Source organism: Sabethes cyaneus, chromosome 3, assembly GCF_943734655.1.
Source record: "Sabethes cyaneus chromosome 3, idSabCyanKW18_F2, whole genome shotgun sequence".
Classification (NCBI taxonomy): Eukaryota; Metazoa; Arthropoda; class Insecta; order Diptera; family Culicidae; genus Sabethes; species Sabethes cyaneus.
This window is the reverse complement of record NC_071355.1, coordinates 147,598,503-147,617,281: the sequence shown is the minus strand read 5'-3', so window position 1 is coordinate 147,617,281 and position 18,779 is coordinate 147,598,503. Positions and strand designations below refer to the sequence as shown.

General features: G+C 41.2%; 1 protein-coding gene across 1 annotated transcript in view; it reads left to right on the top strand.

The window, feature by feature from the left end:
* Positions 1-18,779, top strand: part of LOC128741831 (E3 ubiquitin-protein ligase MIB2) — a 90,953-nt gene that overhangs the window by 55,335 nt on the left and 16,839 nt on the right. The window contains exons 3-4 of the mRNA XM_053837915.1: positions 2,982-3,140; positions 15,743-16,082. Coding sequence (XP_053693890.1) covers positions 3,083-3,140; positions 15,743-16,082 — 398 coding nt within the window. The 5' untranslated portion in view covers positions 2,982-3,082. The remainder of the gene's footprint in view (positions 1-2,981; positions 3,141-15,742; positions 16,083-18,779) is intronic.

Sequence of the window (18,779 nt, the reverse complement as noted above, 5' to 3'; positions counted from 1 at the left end):
CGAATCTATCTAGGCAGAAGAGATACGTGACTGCTGTGGTCAATAAAGGTGTCTACATCTGCAGCTGCAACGCTCCGCTTAGGTGGTCGCAGTTTGGCCGGATGCTAGATATGCTTGCCAACGAGCACACGAGCAAACCGGATGTCATTGGAGGTGACTTCAATGCCTGGACAGTTGAGGGGGAAAGAGGAAAGCTTACTGCAAGCTTTCTGCAGCCCAACGCCAGCCAACATGGACTGGAGGGTGTCCGATGAGTACACGCATGGCGACCACCAAGCTATACGACACACGATTGTACGACTGATACCAGTGTCACGAGGATTGAGATCAATCGGGTGGATGTGGAAGAGGAAAGTGAAAGGCTTCCATAAAGACCTGTTCGCTTAAGCACCAATGAACTGACCAATATCCTAACACGTGCATGTGACACAACCATGCCTAGGCCTGGGCAGGCAAAAGAACGGTTGTCGCTCGGTATACTGGTGGAACGAGATCGTTGGTCTCCTCCGTTCCAAATGTCACAGATCGAGAAGGCGGATGCAGAGGGCTCGAACCAAGGCGGATGTCGAAGCGCGTGGGGTTGAGATTAGAGCGACTAGGTTAATACTCAACAAAGAGATTAGGCGTAGCAAGAAATCCTATTTTAAGGAGCTATGCCGTGATGCGGATTCAAACCCCTGTGGTGGTGCTTTCCAGGCGGTGATCGTACAGGTCGATTTGCTTACTTGACACGTTAGGCAAGTTACCAGAGCGGGTAATGATAAACAGGCTAGCGTCTGTGGTGGAAAGTGATATCGGCATGGTAAGGACGCAGTTCGGCTTCCGTAAGAGGAAGTCCACTGTCGACGCCATCGAGCCAAGAGAGGGACAAGAAGCCTATGAGACAGAAGAGGCGGGGCGACTGGCATTGTGCCATAGTCACGATCGATGTCAAACACGCCTTTAACAGCGCTAGCTGGGGTGCGATCACGTTAGCGCTGCATGGAATGAGGGTTCGGATCATCTATGCAGGGTACTTAAAAGCTACTTCAAGAACCGGACGTTAGTGACGACACAGCTGATGGGCGAAGAAGGCCAAACTCTCAGCGAGTGTTCCACTGGGCTCGATTCTCGGTCTAACGCTCTAGAATGCCATGTACGATGGGATGTTGAGGCTCAAGCTGCCCACTGAGGTCCAGATCACCGACTTCGCCGACGATATAGTCCTAACAGTGATAGGCAAGTTCCTCGAAGAGGTAGAAATGCTGGCACCAGACGCCATAAGCATAATAGAGGAATGGATATATGGTGTTAATCTACGATTCGAACATCACAAGACAGAAGCGGTTACAATCAGCAACCGCAAGGCGGTCCTAGAGGCCAAAATTATCGTAGGGGGACAAGTGGTTGTCTCTAAACGTAGTGTGAATTATCTGGGTGTATGGCTGACAATAAGTTGAACTTCACCAGCCATAGGGATTATGCTTGTGATAAGGCGTCAACAGCGGTTAACCAATCAACCAATCACATGCAAGCACACTTTTGCTTCCCAAGACTGTGCCGACAGATTTTAGAAAAAGTAACAGGGTCTCCCCGTCCAGCATATCAGAAATTTTTCTTTACGATTGAAGCTAGTTCAAGGTGATGTCCTGAAAGTAAACAATTTTGTCAAAGTGTATCTCCACCTCATTTCTTTAACCGATTGTATCGTGTAAACATCGAATCTAGATCAATTTGATGTCCTGCAAGTGAACCATTATAGACAAGTGAGCGACCAGCCTCTACTTTTGCTTGATTGCATACATACACCGTAAGAACTTATTCTAAACTGATGTCTTGCACGAAAACATGGCTGACGAAATTTTCGTGCATGTAACGGGACGCAGCATTTCTTAAAGCGAGGAAAAATCCGCGACTGTCTTATCTGAAAATAGGTTTTGGGTGTTCAATTAGCAGCAGCTTTTCATCATTCAGTGGTCTGCAATTCTTTACATAGTTTCAATTGTATTGCTGTTAAGTATGAAAGTAACTAAAAAGTACTGCTGAACATTTTGAAACCATCAAACAGTGTTGAATCGTACCAGCATTAGTATTTCTACGTGAACCCTTCGTTCTTCGAAGCATAGACCTACATACTTTTTTAAGCGTGTAAAATCGAAACTCAGCATTTCGTTCATGACAGTTCAACGACAACATTGTCAAATTTGCCGGCTGTCTATCAGCGAAATTAAAATCGCGAAGTAGTCCAACGCATGCTAGCGCAAAGAATCATCTTTTTATGCTTTACGTTTCGCAGCAATGCAGTGGTGGTGTAGCATATATCACTTAGGTCGGCAACAGCGAATGCTGGTGGTTGTTTTTTTTGAAATAATAATTGCATTTACAAAAAGGCGGTGCGATGTTGCGTGTCTGCTAGCAACTTACAGTGTTCAACACGATTTACTATTATACGATTGAAAAAATGTACTAAATTCCATTCGATTGAAAGTGAAATCTAGTTCGACCGTTGTATTGTTAGTAATTGTTTTGCTCCGTATGATTCAAACACTTTCAATGAAAAGAATAAGTTCCACAGACTACACCGAGCAAAGTGTCTAGGATAGCGCATCCATTGCTCGGTTCGGTTGTAGTAGAGCACAAACCGCGTTTGAAGACTATGAGTCGCCTTTGCCTGAACTGATGTTTATGTGAAGAGATGAAAGCAATCAGCAGAGATAGTAATTATGGCCAGGCGCCGACCAGTTTATTGTGTTTCATTATTGTCCCTTGTTTTACCCATTTCTGAGAATAGGAAATGGAATGGAATGGGCGGGCTTTCACGCACTGTTTGTGCTGGTATAGCACAGGCCTCTATGGATATCCTCTCTGAAAGAAAAACACTACACTACAGTTTGAATACTTCTATTTCCAGTTTATCCTATCGTTAATGCACACTACAACTATTATGATGCTAAAAATTGATTCTCGATTTCTAAAAATATCCTATTTTTTTTTATTTTTAGATTGTGCGAAAGATAAAACTAATCACTTGAAGTGAACCAGACAGAGTTACCGCAGTGAGCCCCGTTTGTGGTGGACCGGAAGGAGAAGGAGCGCTGAAATAATGCTGGCACCAGGAATCCGAGTCGTTCGGGGGCCTAACTGGATTTGGCAAAACCAAGGTAGGTAGTGTGTGTTAGTCATGTGAAAAAAAATCACGCGACGTATGTAATTTAAATCTATGCAGGTAAGCACGAATCGGGGGTGCACAAGCGTTATTATCGGTAACGTTCCGGTACGGGTAGTACTTCCACGTAATGAAATATTTATTGAAATGGAAGCAGAGGCGTCACGTTTACTTCACCCAACATTTACCTACACACAGACACTGGAGTATAATATATAATGTTGCACTTCCAGCAAAGCAATTGGCGTAGCGTTGTGCTAGTACAGACGAGACGAAATTTCGTGTTCTACACAGCAAAGAAAACATGTTCGGAAGCATACCTAGAGGAAACGGGAAACGAAAATTAAATCCCCCTCAGAGAGTCATCGACCTGAAGGAGCAACAAGGAGGATACGGAAACATCTGCAGTACCATATGTTCTACGTGTCATGAATTGTTGTGGTTCAGTAGGGAAATCTGTTAGAGCAGATGTTTTGTGCTAATCGCAATTTTCTATTCGATACAATATTGCACTTTCAGAAGACGTCTGCATTTGAATTATGCTTGTGAGAGCAAGGCCGTTCTTAACATACACTGCATTTGCAAACCGATTCCATTAGAAGATTAAACTTTGAAAGTTTACCCCAAAGCGCATTTATTATTGTGGCGCGGCTCTAGATTTGGATGCATCAAACCGTCTTCGCCGCACCGAGCAAAGGTAGAAAACAAAACGTAACCTACTTTGAAGCTGTTGTGAAACATTACAGCAATGGCTATTTTTCTTTTTAATCGCTTGTGTGAGGCGTTAAAAACACTTCAAAGAGTAATTCGTTGCCGGGAACATACGAACAAGTGGAACCCGCAAGTTATGGCATTGTCTTTGTACAACGCAAATGGTATTCAGTGCTTAGATCACAAGGCTTTTCTGTTGTAATACAACGGATTTTCTGCACGGATTAGCACACAGTGCCAGTGGTGTGCCGGAAGGAAGAGAATCGTACCAAGCGTTGTATGAATTTTACAGCTGTTTGTTACTCCTGTTTTCGGTTAAAACATTAATTGCGTATCAATTGGTAAACTGTGTTGTGTTGCTCAGCACTATTTGAAGGCTATTAGTTTGTTCGTAGTAAAAAGGATGTCAAAAAAAGCAAAGCCTAGGTGCTACATTCCGTTATCGAAACTTGACCTTCTGTTTTTATACGACAGACTTCGCAGCCAGCTGTTGGAGTACAAGACAATTGTAGGGCTAGTTGCTACGATCCTATTGATTTTAACAGCCTCTCCCAGCCGAGATTCAAACCTACGACGACTGCTTTAGTAGGCCAGCATCATACCTCGAAGCCAAAGGGGAGGTACAAATGATGTCAATATGGAGCATAAATTTTAAGCATTTATGGCAAAATGTAACATGTTCGTGTTTTAAGATTTTTCTGAATAGAGTAACCAAGTATCAATAAACTTTAAAAAATCAATATTCGTAAGAAAACTGAGAGCCCAATAACATTATTAGAATTTAAAATATAAAGACTAGTTGAAGAAGAGACTCGAAAAACAGGATGAGACCGCCAAAACTCGGCTTGAAATTGACGCGGATCATAATAAAATTCAATGTCAACAAAAGTACTCATTTATTGCGTCTTTATACGACGCGAAGTGATGTCAGAATGGTTGAAAACCCAAAAAAAAGAGTGATTCGCAAGTTGGTACATTATTCTTCCTAAGTAGAAAAGAATACGCATATGTTATGACCTACGCCGTTATTGGGCGACTGTTCGCAGTCATCATTCACTCTCACTACGTGCTCAGGTGAAGAACATTGCTGTTACTTTTCAAAATCTACGGGTAATTTATGGCCTGAAAGTTGGTGTGTGGTTTTGCAGCATGATCACAGCCTGCCGGCCGGAGTTGTCGTGGAACGAAACCATTAAAAAAATCAATACCGGCATTGCAGATGTTTTCATTGGCCGGTCTGGCGGAGACAGCTGTATACATTTGCTTACCATCGATGCATGTTTGAATTCATTCCGTGGATGGGAAATAATTCTAACGATTTGTAGTTTAAACTAGTAAAACTATTTTATTTGAATTATAGAATCGAAAATCGATTTCTGTAAATTCGAAACGCGAGTGTCACGGTCATAGCTTGGTTATAACATTAAGAATCACACTTTTTACTATTAGGTATGTGAAGCACTGTAATACAAAGGATAAAAACTCAGTATGGTATAGGCAAGTATTTCCCAAATGGGGGTTTGTCTAAAAATTAGCATGCAGCAAAATAGTATACAGAATACCACCAGGGGATTCGCGAAACAAAAAGAGGTAGCTCATCGTAAAAAAACCAAAGGGCTGCCTTAGAGGCAAAGCGGATCAAAAACTCGTCACCAGTGCACTCGATCATGGGCCAAAACCAACGAATAGCCCCTACCTAATTTCTAGAGGGTCTCGCCATTCGCAAGTCATTTTCGCACTGAAGCTCCGATTTCGAGCTAAAATATGTCGTTGAAATTCCCTTCTCTTATTGTCGGCGAAGATCCCAAATATATGAACTCATCATTCAATTCAAGTTCATCATTGTCACTGTCCGTTGGATGCGAACGTTTTTCTGAAAATCTTGCCTCGTTTCGATGCCCGCTCGTCGACCACCTCCTCAAGAACACTGAAAAGCACGAAGAAGAGGCCGTCACTTTGTCTCAATCCTCGTCGCGTCTCGAAGGGACTCGATAGTGTATTTGAGATGTGCACTAAACCCAGCTATAGCTCCGATTAGTCGCGTCAAGTTGCCCAGAAAATCGTGGTCGTCCATTATTTGTCATAGCTGGTCGCGATCGACAGTATCGTATGCAGCTGTGAAATCACTGAAAATGTGATGCATGATGTGATCGTTGTACTCCAGATGTTTCTGCAAAATCTGTCGGATAGTAGAATTTTGGTGCGAGCCCTCATGAAGCCCGCTTGATAATTTCCTACGAAATCTTGTATTATGGATGGCAACTGGTGTAACAGGATCTGTTGGCGGAGTTTACCAGCGCTATATCGCATGTCTGCTTTTTATAGATAGGACAAACAACTCCTTCCATTCATTCTTCCGGTAGCTTCTCCTACTTCCAAATCTCGGAAATAACCCACTGTAGAGCTGTTGCCAACGGTTTTCGGCCATGTTTATAAAGTTCTCCTGGTTGGTGGTCCTTACCGACGTCAATTTCTTGTTTGACTTCCTGGAGATCAGGTGCTGGGATATTACAATCTTCCATGGGCATTCCTAGGATAACTTCCGCTCCGTCTCCGTGTGCAACTTCGCCATTGAGGTGTGAATCGAAAAGCTCCTTGGTTACTACTACGACTTGGTTCTACTTGCACACCGATCGTTAACGGATCAATAACCGGGGCATTTAGCTCCTTTGAACCAATGAAGGCTTCCGGATCAATGAAGTCCGGACGGCATACTACCCAAAAGTCGGCCGAGATTCTAATGTCCGAGCTCATCAACCTCTTTCGCGCAGGCAAGCTGGCGGAAAGTCAGAGTCAGGTGAAAAAGATCAAACCATGCATAAAGCTTTCAGACCAATTAGTTTGACATCAACACTTCTCAACTTACTGATCAGTGAATCACTGATGTTCACATCCGTAATGAGTGCATGGCAATCAACATGTTTACCAACGCGGAACGGAAACTGCACTTCATTCCGTAGCGACATTGATTGAAAAGTCGCGCCAATACCAAGAGAAGGCACTCTGTGCTTTTCTTGACATTGAAGGCGCTTTCGGCAACACGTACGTCCTTCGCTTCGATTAATACGGCTCTCCTTAACAAGAGAGCTGATCAGCTGACAATGAGCTGGATTCAAGCAATGCTATCAAGCAGCGTAATCAAATCCATACAGGGAAGTACATCGATCACGATTTCAGCGATTGAAGGATATCCGCAAAGAGGAGCTCTCTACCCCTTGCTTTGGTCAATGGTGGTTGACGAACTTTTGCGCAAGCTGTCATAACACGGTTATGAGGTCATTGCATACTCTGACGACCGACGTAGTACTGATTGTCAGTCGTAAATTTGACAAAGGATCGTATGCAAGGAGCTCTAAATATCGCTATTTTGTGGTGTTTACAAGAGCGGTTTAATATAAACTCCACCAAAACAGTCGTTATACCATTTACTACGTGGAGGAGACATACTCTCACTTCTCATACACTGACTAAGACTAAGCTTCAGCAACGAATTTAAACATCTGGATATTATCTTGGATCACAACTTGAACTGGATCAATGTGATATATACAGGTGTAGCGATGTTGGTTAACTGATGTTAGTGCAATGAAGAAATTTCATCATGGTGTGGGCGGAATCGCAAACCGACCAGTCACGATGAAGCGTGACGTCAAACTCCAAAAACAAACTCCATTATCCGACGCGGTTTGTTTTTGTAGTTTGACGCAGGGCTTCGATCGATCCTTTTTTTTCTACCGCAGTCACACCAACGCGCTTTCAAGTTCACACCGTCCGTTTAGAGGTGGAATACGAACGCTATGCATAACACAACTGGCAGTTTGTTCAGTCAAACGCCGATGGCACGCAGCAGAATGAATGCGTTCTAGAGCTTTTTGACATTTTCGTTTCGATCAAGTTGCCTTTACCGTTTGGAGCAGCGATTGACTGCAAAACAGTCAAATGACTGGCAATCACCACGCTAACGAAAATCAACCGCACAATCGTATGATTCAATACTACAAAAAACAACCACTACATGTGCATGGAAGAAGTCGGTCGGACTCCGTCCAACACAAACGAATATTTTGCTTGCGTCGGACCGACGTCCGGGTGACAAACTATTACTGTGAGCAGCCGATTTGGAGACAAAAAGAGAAACGAAAAAATACGTCACCGTATGCTTCCAGTCAGTTTGCAGTTTATATTCTCAAAGCGCAAAGTAAACCGGGAGATCGACTGTTTGCTTTTGCTGAGATGCCGCATGAATTGTAAGACGGCAGCAGCGGAAGCGGCAGATTGACTGGGTTCAAAAAACAGTCAAATGATCGTTCAAAAAGCGGAGTTTGAATGCGGAAAGTTCGTATTCACGGCAGTCACATTCAACTTGCGATCCCTTTTTAAGCCCTGGTTTGACGTCGTATTATGATTTTTTGCTACTAATACCATCAAATGTCGTCTTCATCCACACCTTTTTAAACCTCATTGGAACTGGATTGCTCATTTGGTGCTGAACCCTGAACTAGCCCTTTGGTACTCAGCAGATTTCCCTACTCGACTAATCTATGCCGCTCTAGTATGGTAGCCAAAGGTGAACGAGGGGACAGCGCAGGCCAAACTACACCAAGTTCAACGCCTGGCATGTCTGTCAGTGACCAGCGCAATGCGCACAACACCAGCAGCAACCATAAAGGCTTATTGCGTTTACATTTTTATGTGTAGAAGGAAGCTGAACTTGGTGCACAAAAGTTGCAAAGGTGTCGTAATGTACTTGAAGGGGATAAAGTTGGTCATCTTCGCGTTCTAAGGGAGTTCGTACTATCACCCCTAGTAACGAAAATCAATGACTGAATGGAGGCACAGCCTAACATGGATGTTCCATACAGTGTAATTGATACAGATCGCTGTATATGAACAATGGAGGATCCGTTCTTTCATCCGGTACCATCAATTTTTTCACAGATGGTTCACAAATTGGGACTTGCACAAGTTCCGGCGTCTATGGACCCGGAACAAAGGAAGTTCTTCCACTAGGCAAATGGCCCACAGTATTCCAAGCGGAAGTATACTTATATCCTCCTGCGTCAAGATATGTCTAAAACGAAAGTAAAGGCATGCGAAAATAGGTATCTTTACAGACCGCCAGGCTGCAGTACTGGCTCTCAAGTCCACTAAATGTGCATCCAATTTAGTTTGGGAGTGCAGCACAACTTTAAGGAAGCTCTCTGACCTGGGGAAAGCTAGAAATAGCATCCAGTTGGTACCAAGCGCAGGGCTTTATCCACCCCTCAGATAATACTAGATCGTAATAGATAGTTCATATTAAATCGTATGAATGTCAATTTTACATGGGAATTGTATAACGATTAGAGTATGTCAAAACAAACTGAACAATAAGTTGTTTTGCAGTCGTGCGTGACCTCATACAACTCATGACTGTGAATTATAAAGCAGTAAAGAAGTTATATCTTAATAATATATCCAGGAGTATTAAATTGCCTATTCTAAAAAGCACGCAAGATAGAATTACAAATAGTTGTCAAAAATTTCACATGTATATGGCCTCCACTTTTGTACTTATATGTTACTAGTTGAGCCCGAATCTAACGATCCGGAAAATATACATGTTTGTTAAGAATTCAGAAAACGGCGGATACATTTCATTGGCCAGTGTTTGCGAAAATCTATAATCTTTGTATTAGTTGTTTGAGTTCTTATATTGCATAATATAGCTCTAAGATGTTGTACATAAAAGAGTCATAGCCGGAAACTGAAACAAAAAGTTTTTATGGTCGTATTGGATTTTATTTAATCGAATAAAAGCATTATCTCCACTGTGCTGATTCTATAGGTGTGCAATATGGCTCTTTTGTGTGAGTGGCTCTGAACCGTCTATTGTCTGCCGCAAACCGATTCATATGGTCGGTGTTAAGTCAGATAGAACCGATTGCAGAACCACATTCAAAGTTTGGTGTATTCGAAATCATCTTCTAACTCTGACTGTTTGCAAGATTTATGTAGTCTGATTAGAGCAAAATGTTGCTTAAAAAATTCTTGATCGTTCGCTATCATTAACTCATTTTTTAAAATTTTGCGACTTGGTCCGGTCTGATTTAACATCGACCATATGATATCGCGACAAGCAATCGAGTTGAGCAGGCAAGTCGAGCAATCGAATCGAGCAATCGAGTCGAACAGTCAAATCGAGCTGTCTAGTCGAGCAGTTAAATCAAGTTGTTCAGTCAAGTAGTTCGGTCGAGTGGTTGAGTCGAGCAGTCGAGTCGAGCAGTTTAATCGAGCAGTTAAGTCGAATAGTCTTGTCGAGCGCTTGCGTCGAGCAGTCGAATCGAATGGTTTTGTCAAGCAGTCGTGTCAAGCGGTTAAGTCGAAAAGTTGAGTCGAGCAGTTCATTCGAGCAGTTGAGTCGAGTAGTCCAGTCGAGCAGTTTATTCGATCAGTTGAGTCGAGTAGTCCAGTCGAGCAGTTTATTCGATCAGTTGAGTCGAGTAGTCCAGTCGAGCAGTTTATTCGAGCAGTTGAGTCGAGTAGTCCAGTTGGTCGAGCTCCAGCTAAGTCGAGCAGTCGAGTCGAGTAGTCGAGTCGGATGATTTAATCAAGCAGTCGGGTCTAGCGGCTTAGTTGAACAGTTATATCGAGCAGTTCATTCAAGCATTCAAATCGAGCAGTTGAGTCGAGTAGTCCAGTTGAGCAGCTGAGTCGAGCAGTCGAGTCGAGTAGTCCAATCTAGGTTGAGTTGAGCAGTTAAATCAAGCTGTTCATTCAAGCAGTCCAGCTGAGCAGTTAAGCCGAGCAGTCGAGTTGGGCAATTGAACCAAGCAGTCGAGTCGAGCAGTTTGATCGAGCAGTTAAATCGAGTAGTCAAGTCGAGCAGTTGAATCGAGTAGTCTAGTTGAGCAGTTGAGTCGAGCACTCGAATCGAACAGTTCAGTCAAGCAGTCGGGTTAGGCGTGGTACACAAATTACGTAACGCAAACAATCCGGATTTTTTACCCCCTCCGTCCCTTATGTAACAGTAAGTAACGCTTGGCATAACCCCCCCATTAAATTACGTAATGTTGGCCAAACCCCCTCCCCGCTTGGCATTGAAAAACATTCACATAAATCGTATAATTTTAATAAATTGAACAAAATCATGTTAAAAACAATCAGGCACTAATCCATGTTGAGGTCAATTGGTTTTCAACCATAACATTGTGTCGCCAGTAATAAATTGGACTTCCGGAAAAACGGCAAACGATTTTTTTTCCGTACCATACATTAAACCTAGTGACGGAAGTAGTGTGCTATAGCAAATGAGACGTGCTATACAGCACACTATTTCCGACACTAGGTTTAATGTACGGTACGGAAGAAAAATCGTTTTGCCGTTTTTTCAGAAGTCCAATTTTGTCCTGGATACACAATATTTGGACATGTAGTAGGATAGTCTTCATCAGCTACAAACTAGAATTTTGAATTTGAATCTCCATCAGTCTAAATCAATTCACTGTTACACACCATCAACACGTCCTTTCTTCGTTTTGCAGCTGTTTTTTTGGTATTCATAATTTTGTTACGTAACTATTCTTCGGACTCCCCCTCCCCCCTATGTAACAAAAAGTAACGCAAACTTGTCCCCCTTCCTCCCCTTCAAGCGTTACGTAATTTGTGTACGAAACCTTAAGCGGTTCAGTCGAGCAGTTAAGTCGAACAGTTGAGTCGAACAGTTAAGTCGAGCAGTTCAGTCGAGCAGTTAAGTCGAGCTGTCGAATCAAACAGTCAAGTCGAGCGGTTCAGTCTCGTAGTTAAGTCGAGCTGTCGAATCAAACAGTTAAGTAAAGCAGTTGAGTCGAGCAAACGGGTTGAGTGGCTAAGTCGAGCAGTCTAGTCGAGCTGTTGAATCAAGGTGTCAGTTGAGCCGAGCCATCAAATCGAGTAGTCTAGTAGAGCAGTTGAATCGAGCAATCGGGTTGAGCAGTTGAGTCGAGCAGCCGATTCGAATAGTCTAATCGAGTAGTTGAGTCAAGCAGTTCATTCGAGCAGTCGAGTCGGGCAATTGAGTCGAGTAGTCCAGTCGAGCAGTTGAATCAAGCAGTTGAATCGAGCAGTTGAGTCGAGCGTCGAATCGAACAGTTGAGTCAAGCAATCTAGCCGAGCAGATGAATCATGCTGTCCAGTCAAGCAGTCCAGTCGAGCAGTTCAATCGTGCAATTAAGTCGAGCAGTTGAGACGAGTAGTAAGTCAAGCAAATGTGTCAAGCAGTCGAATCGAGTAGTTAAGTCGAGTAGTCCACTCGAGCTGTTAAATCGAGCTGTTCAGTCAAGCAGTCAAGCCGATCTGCCTAATCAAGCAGTTGAGTCGAGCAGTCGAATCGAACAGTACAGTCGAGTATCAAATCAAGCAGTCTAATCGACCAGTCTAGTCGAGCAGTCTAGTCAACTAGTTGAGCAATCGAGCGAGCATCAGTCAACCAGTGAGGTGACTGGAATACAACCCATTGCTACGAAAGCATGACGTCCTGTCAGGGACCTGTTTTTAGTTACCGATAAGCCTTTTATAACGTCCTATCGGAGACCTGGTTTTCGGTACAGACATAAGCCTCTTATATAAATAGATTATATGGTATGAAATATAATTTCGTTCAGATATGATTTCGTATTTCTCAGTTGCAATCGAGATATACAAACCAAATTTTTTATCGGGCTGTTTACCGGGCAGTAGTTAGAAAATTTTCACCGAACATTGTCCCTCTTTTTATCATTTAAAGAAAATTGGCTAGGTCTTTTGCAACTCAGAACTAGAAAGTTCAGCGTATTGCACTGCTCCTGTAGAGCTCATGCGCCTTGCAGGTACAACGGCTTCCAGATACCTATTATCTCATTCTCAAGAAGGTTATTGGTTTGATTAAGCATGTAGTACCTAATTGAGGCACACTCTTACAACAATCTATCTCAACCTTTTTAATGGGTATGAGCAATTCGTAAACTGTGTACAGAAATCGGGGCCAGCGACAAACGACAATCTCCATGACTGTCGCAGTGGCATTTTGAACCCTTCTGACATAGAAATAAAGTGGCTGAGGACCTGTGGCTATTTTATTTCGCAGCTACGCGAGGTATAGTACCCAGCCGTTCACCAACCACCAATTCTCGGAACCTCTGCCTTGCCCGAAATCCCCGAAAAACAAAAGAACAACTGTAATTGAAATCGAGTAAGGAACATTCCTGTAAGGAGCAAACCACAAATCAAAAAAATAAAAATTACTATCGACAAAAAAGCTCATGAGCTTAAAATTCATTTTAGAGACGAAGTAGAAAAGAGACGGATTTTTAATACATTTGGTATGTTAATTAGTTGTTTTCATGTTAATACTATTTTATTTTATCTAGATTTATATTTGGTGAAGTTCACAACCGTGCATAGAAAACAAGTGATAAACATGACATGGCGGACGATGAAATAACGCAAGCTATTTTTGTGGGTGTGTCAACCATGCAAAAGCAGTACGTGATGTATAGAAAGTTATGGAGGAAAAAGAGTGAATCATTACTTTTTAACAGAGCATATAAATTCTAACAAGAGCAAAGTAATTATTTTCAATGCTTTGGACTACATTTATTTAGTAAACACTTAGTTTTTTCAAGAAAATTCTCTCTTGTGTCTTTTAAAACACTTTTTTATAACTATCTTTTAAGTTTTGATCGCTACTGTTAGCACTTTAGTATGTCGCTAAGCAAACCGGAAATTCGGTTCGAGAAACTACCGTAGAAATCAAGGAACCCGAAAAATTTCCTTCAGGCGACACAATGCCGAAAGGTACGAGGTACAGAATTCAAGTGATTCCTACCAAATGCCAGTGGATTCCTAGAAAGCGAAACGAAGCGACAGCTCCCACTAGGGCGAGAACTATCGATGTCAAATTCTTCGCGTTCTAATGATGTCATTTACCCCATTTTTGTAGTTGATTGTACCGATTGCTGCTGATAGGAGTTGCCTGCGACATGGTTGACACACATGTTTGATGAAGCTATTTCGACTACCATTTGACGGACTGTTTACCAGGAGCGCCGTGGTGGAACGATTTCCTCAAGGATTGGGCCACCCCGACTTCTAGTGCTGTACACAGTGATAGACAGCTTATCGTATGCCGACAGACGTTGTGAACGACAAAGAAACGCTTCTGATGGGTAATGGATTTGTCTGTGTATTATTAGATGGTGACGGTGGAAATAAACGAGACAGAGAACAGCCATCGGAGGCAGCGCACTGCGACGTCATCTAAAAATAGTGATGAAAAATTGTATTTTTAACACATTCTAAAGGGCGCGTGCCATCGGAAATGTCTCAAGTTTTTACACCCTCATCGGTTCGAACATGTGCGCCAGACGCGTCTTGTCTCTTTACTCAGCTTCAGCTCTGTTCGGTGTGTGGAGCAGAAGCAGAGCGTTGCTGTTGCCGCGTGAGAGAAATGGCTGTGATTTTTATGACAACCGCATGTAGGTATGAGACATGCAAACATTCATTGTTTGGGCTTTTCCAACTCTTCTTGGTGTTTGCGAATGAGGAAAGTTTTTCGTACCTACCACATGTTATTTTTTTTGTGCTAAGTGGGGACATAACAGGAAGAAGTGATTGTATTGATTAATACCGATTCCCATTTGACGAATTCCATTTGGGCTGGAAGATTATTTGCTAATCTTTTGCATATAATCACAGTTCAAAATGCAAATAAAAGATTTGCTTTCTCAGAATATTATGCATGTAGTGAGTGACCTTCAATACCCTAAAACCATATATTTGTTTATATAAAGACTCATTTTTCTTTCAACGAAAAAAAAATACGTTAAATAATAACAATATGCGTCTTCATACAACTTGTGGTGCCGAATGCTTGTTTCCTGAAAATCTGTGAAACGTATGGTATATATAAACACCAGCGAAACACAATACGGAAAGCCCCGGTGAGAATGACTGAGACTAAAGCAAATATATTTAGTATGGTTGGCCAGTATGTGTTTTTTTTTCAGATGTAATCAGCTTCGTGACGCTTGTTTGCTGAACTGGTTGAATATATATATATATATTCCAAAAGGACCACACAAAGCAAACGGATAATTTAATCGCGAGCTAAGCTAATCCAGACACAATGGCCAAAAATCAAAATGCAATCTGAATTATGGAAAAAACAAGGATTAATAGGGGAGTGGAGGAGTGTTGTGCATCTATTTCAACTCTGCTGTTTCAAATTAGTTTAGAATTGTTGTATCAGATTCTTCTAATTTATACGAAAAATGAAAATAAAAACTGCAAAAGATTTTCCATCTGTTCCTAATACGACTAAGATAACTTTTTTAATGAGTTCACTTCGATACCGTATCTCCTATAAAGTGCATAAACTATGTTTCACCGGAAAGACGGTAAAAAAGAACGACGATCGTTTGTCTTTGCTCCTTCGGGCATCGTATACTCGATAGGTACCGACTACATGTACGCCAACCAGCCAAGCAAAAGCAAGCAAGAGAGTATGCGAGGGTGATGCCGCTACATACTAGCTGCCTCTTACGGATCTCGCGGTACAACCGACGTAGGTTTATTTTCCCGATGCGCATCCACATTGGGGTTACGGGACAAGGGGTCTGAGTTCGTTCACATCAGGCTGGGTTGGCTGGCTGGCTGGCGAGACGAGAATGGTTTCAAGCAGAAGATGTTAATCTTGTCTGCGCCGTAGAGCGAATCGGTTGCGCGGGTCGCCTTTGGTTTTTCCACAGCTCGCGTTTGGAGTTACTCTTGATACTTTCGATACTACATAGTGTTGTGAACGATCATTCTAATTTCGTAGAATTATAGAAGTGTAGTGGACAAACTCGTAACTGTTGAATATCTGTTTCGGGACTTACCCATATTTTGCAGATGACGGTGAAGGACACGTTGGAACGCTGTGTGAAATAGGCCGTTCCGGATCGACACATTCGCCAGAGAAAACTGTGGTAGTGAACTGGGATTCGGGCCACCGGACAAACTATCGCGTCGGCTACCAGAAGCAGTACGATTTAATAGTGGTGGATAACGCGCAGATCGGGGTGAAACATCCGAACATCATTTGCGACGGCTGTACCAAACCGGGAATCGCCGGTATCAGGTTTCGCTGTGCGGATTGTCCCAACTATGATTTATGTGCTACATGCTATGGAAACGACGTTCACGATCTAGAGCACTCGTTTGTTCGCTACCAGACTGCGAATTCGGTCGGGTGAGTACCGTTCTTGTTCGAATTTTGTTTTATTTCTATACCATGACCGTCAGAAAATTTGCTTGGTTCGATGGTTTGCATTTCTTTAGTTGATACACTGGTCGGAAAAACCAAGGAAAGCAAGCTTGAAAAAAATTACAAAAAATATATTCTAAATGCGCTGCATTTTTGCTAGGGATAATGTGTTTGTTGTAAATAGCTTTACGACGATATTAGTAAACATTCAAGTCAGGCTTCATTTGAATTTTCTTATGCAAAGGCTTGCAAACATGGACCATATTTTAAAATTCAATAATTTTTGCCTGAACTCATTTTCATCAAGGTTTGATTGGCTTTATTTTAGAACAACTTGTGTTGTTGGTGAAAACTGCTTTTTGGTTTATCCCATGATATGAATTTGATGATCATTTTGTATGATTTAAAGTTTAGTACTACAATATTTTCTATTTAATTAAGTGTATTGATAACGAGACCTGAAAGACCCGACTGGGCAACTTTTTTGCTTTAATTATATACTTTAATTTAACTGCACGATAATTTCGCGTTATATAACATTGATTTTATTTTACATTGGTAACAACCGAATCACGTTTCTCATGCCGGGATCCTGCTACGGTTTTAATCCACAACTAATAATTATATATTCCATCGACCATCCATCCATTTAATAAAATACTACGACCTGTCGGCTCAAACTTTTACAATATTTATGAACACACTCATTAGGCCACAACTGCTTCGTTTGCTTAGTTAGAGCCATACGCTTAGTCCAATTTTTGGGTTCTTTTTCCAGCAAGATACCAGATCACAGTAAAGTAGCAAACTACTCCGTCTATTGCTACGCCAGATAAAACAAAGCTGATAGCACTACAAATTCTGTAACGTGCTAACGTAAGAACCGAAAAATATACATTTACTGAACGGGGCATAACACTTATAGTTTATACAAAACGGATAGTTTAATTTTTAAACCAGCCGCTTTCGGGAAATATATTTCCCATCAACGGGGTGATGTCCAATTAATTATCTTGAAGAAAGAGAGCAGCTACATCCTTAATTTGGTAAAACCAAAGAGCGGCAGCGTTGTCAATCTTGGCGGAGGAAAAATCCGTAGTCTTATCATCGAAGAAAGGGTTACGCTTTTTAAAATTTATTTGGTTGTGAAGTTTAATCAAATTTAAATCAAATTTTAGTTTAAATGAAAATTTCACTGGCATTAGTGTTTCAATTCCAAGTTTGCTAGTATCGTTTGTTCAGTTTGCTGAAAAATATAAATTAATTTTGATATGTAGGTGCCTGTTTTTTAATATACTAGAGTTTCGTTTAACACGGATGGACTCCGTTTCATTCCTCCTAAATGTGTGATCACTCTTTGTCACATTTGTTTTATAGGTGTTGTGTTTTGAAGGAAATATATTTTTTGAATTAAATCATTTCTTGTAGGTTTGACATTTGACTTAAATCAATCAAGGATGCTTACTCTCGTCTTTCGTTATAGATCTTTCATCATTCGCCTTTCATCTGTTTTTTAACGCATTTCCTCCTTCAATTTACTTCATGGGGTTTTTGTGGAACTACTGAAAAACCAGTAGTTCGTTCTTTTAAACATCTAGGGGAACTAGGGGCAAGACGACCACCCGGGGCAAAAATGCCACTCTTCCGTTTTCCACGAAAACGATGAAGAATTTTAACATGGTTATTTTTTATGGTTTCTAAAGTGTCTTACAATATACCATAAGAAAATTCATCGATAAAAAATATAAACTCAGACATAAAAATGGTTTTGAAATTTTACTTCTTGAAAATTGCACAAAATGATAATGGCTATACCGGAAACAAGCATACTGGAATCTTATTTGTTTGTATGTGATTATTTTTAATATAACACAATAATTAGACCTAAATCCTATAGATAAAATTTAAAATTCAACATTTCTCCACTTTTAGTAATTTTCTCCACCATAGTGGCACTTTTGCCCCGTATCTATTAATATCGGGCGAAAAAACATCTGAAACGGAAACGTTACTTTTGTCTATGTTTATATTATTTTGATATTGAACTCACTGAAACTGTTTAGACTATACCCTCATCTAAGTTTTAGGACATTTCATGTTGAATTCAATTGGTTCTTTTTACCTGTGATTAATTGAAAACAGTTAAGGTGTCCTTTATGCCCCGGGTCCCCCTACCTTTACATCTGGCTTCTTAATATCATCTTTTTGTCTCTTTCCAGCGAATTGTTATCTTTTATTGTGTTGTTGCGTTTTTGATTGCATTTCTTGTCGCCTTCGTTTAGTCATCTCTTCATATCATTTTCTGCATTTATTTTTAGTCTTTTTGTCATCTTGTACTATCTCTTTTGACATTTCTTGTCTCTTATCTGGTGTTTTTTCGGTGTCTTCGTCGTATTTTTATGTTTTTTATTTTCATCGACTTTTCGCCTACTTTTCATCACTTTTTCGTCATCTTTTCGCTGTCTTCACGCCGGCTCTTCTCCGTCTTCTTGCCGTATATTTACTGTGTTTTCGTCTTTTTTATATCATTTTTGGTTACTTTTGCATTTTTTTCAACACGTTTCGGCCATCTTTGCCTGTTTGTTATCTTTACATCACATTTTCGTCGTCTGTTCTTCATTTGTTGACTTCATTTTTGCATTTGTCGTAGTTTTTTTCGACAGTTTTTTACCGTTTGCGTCG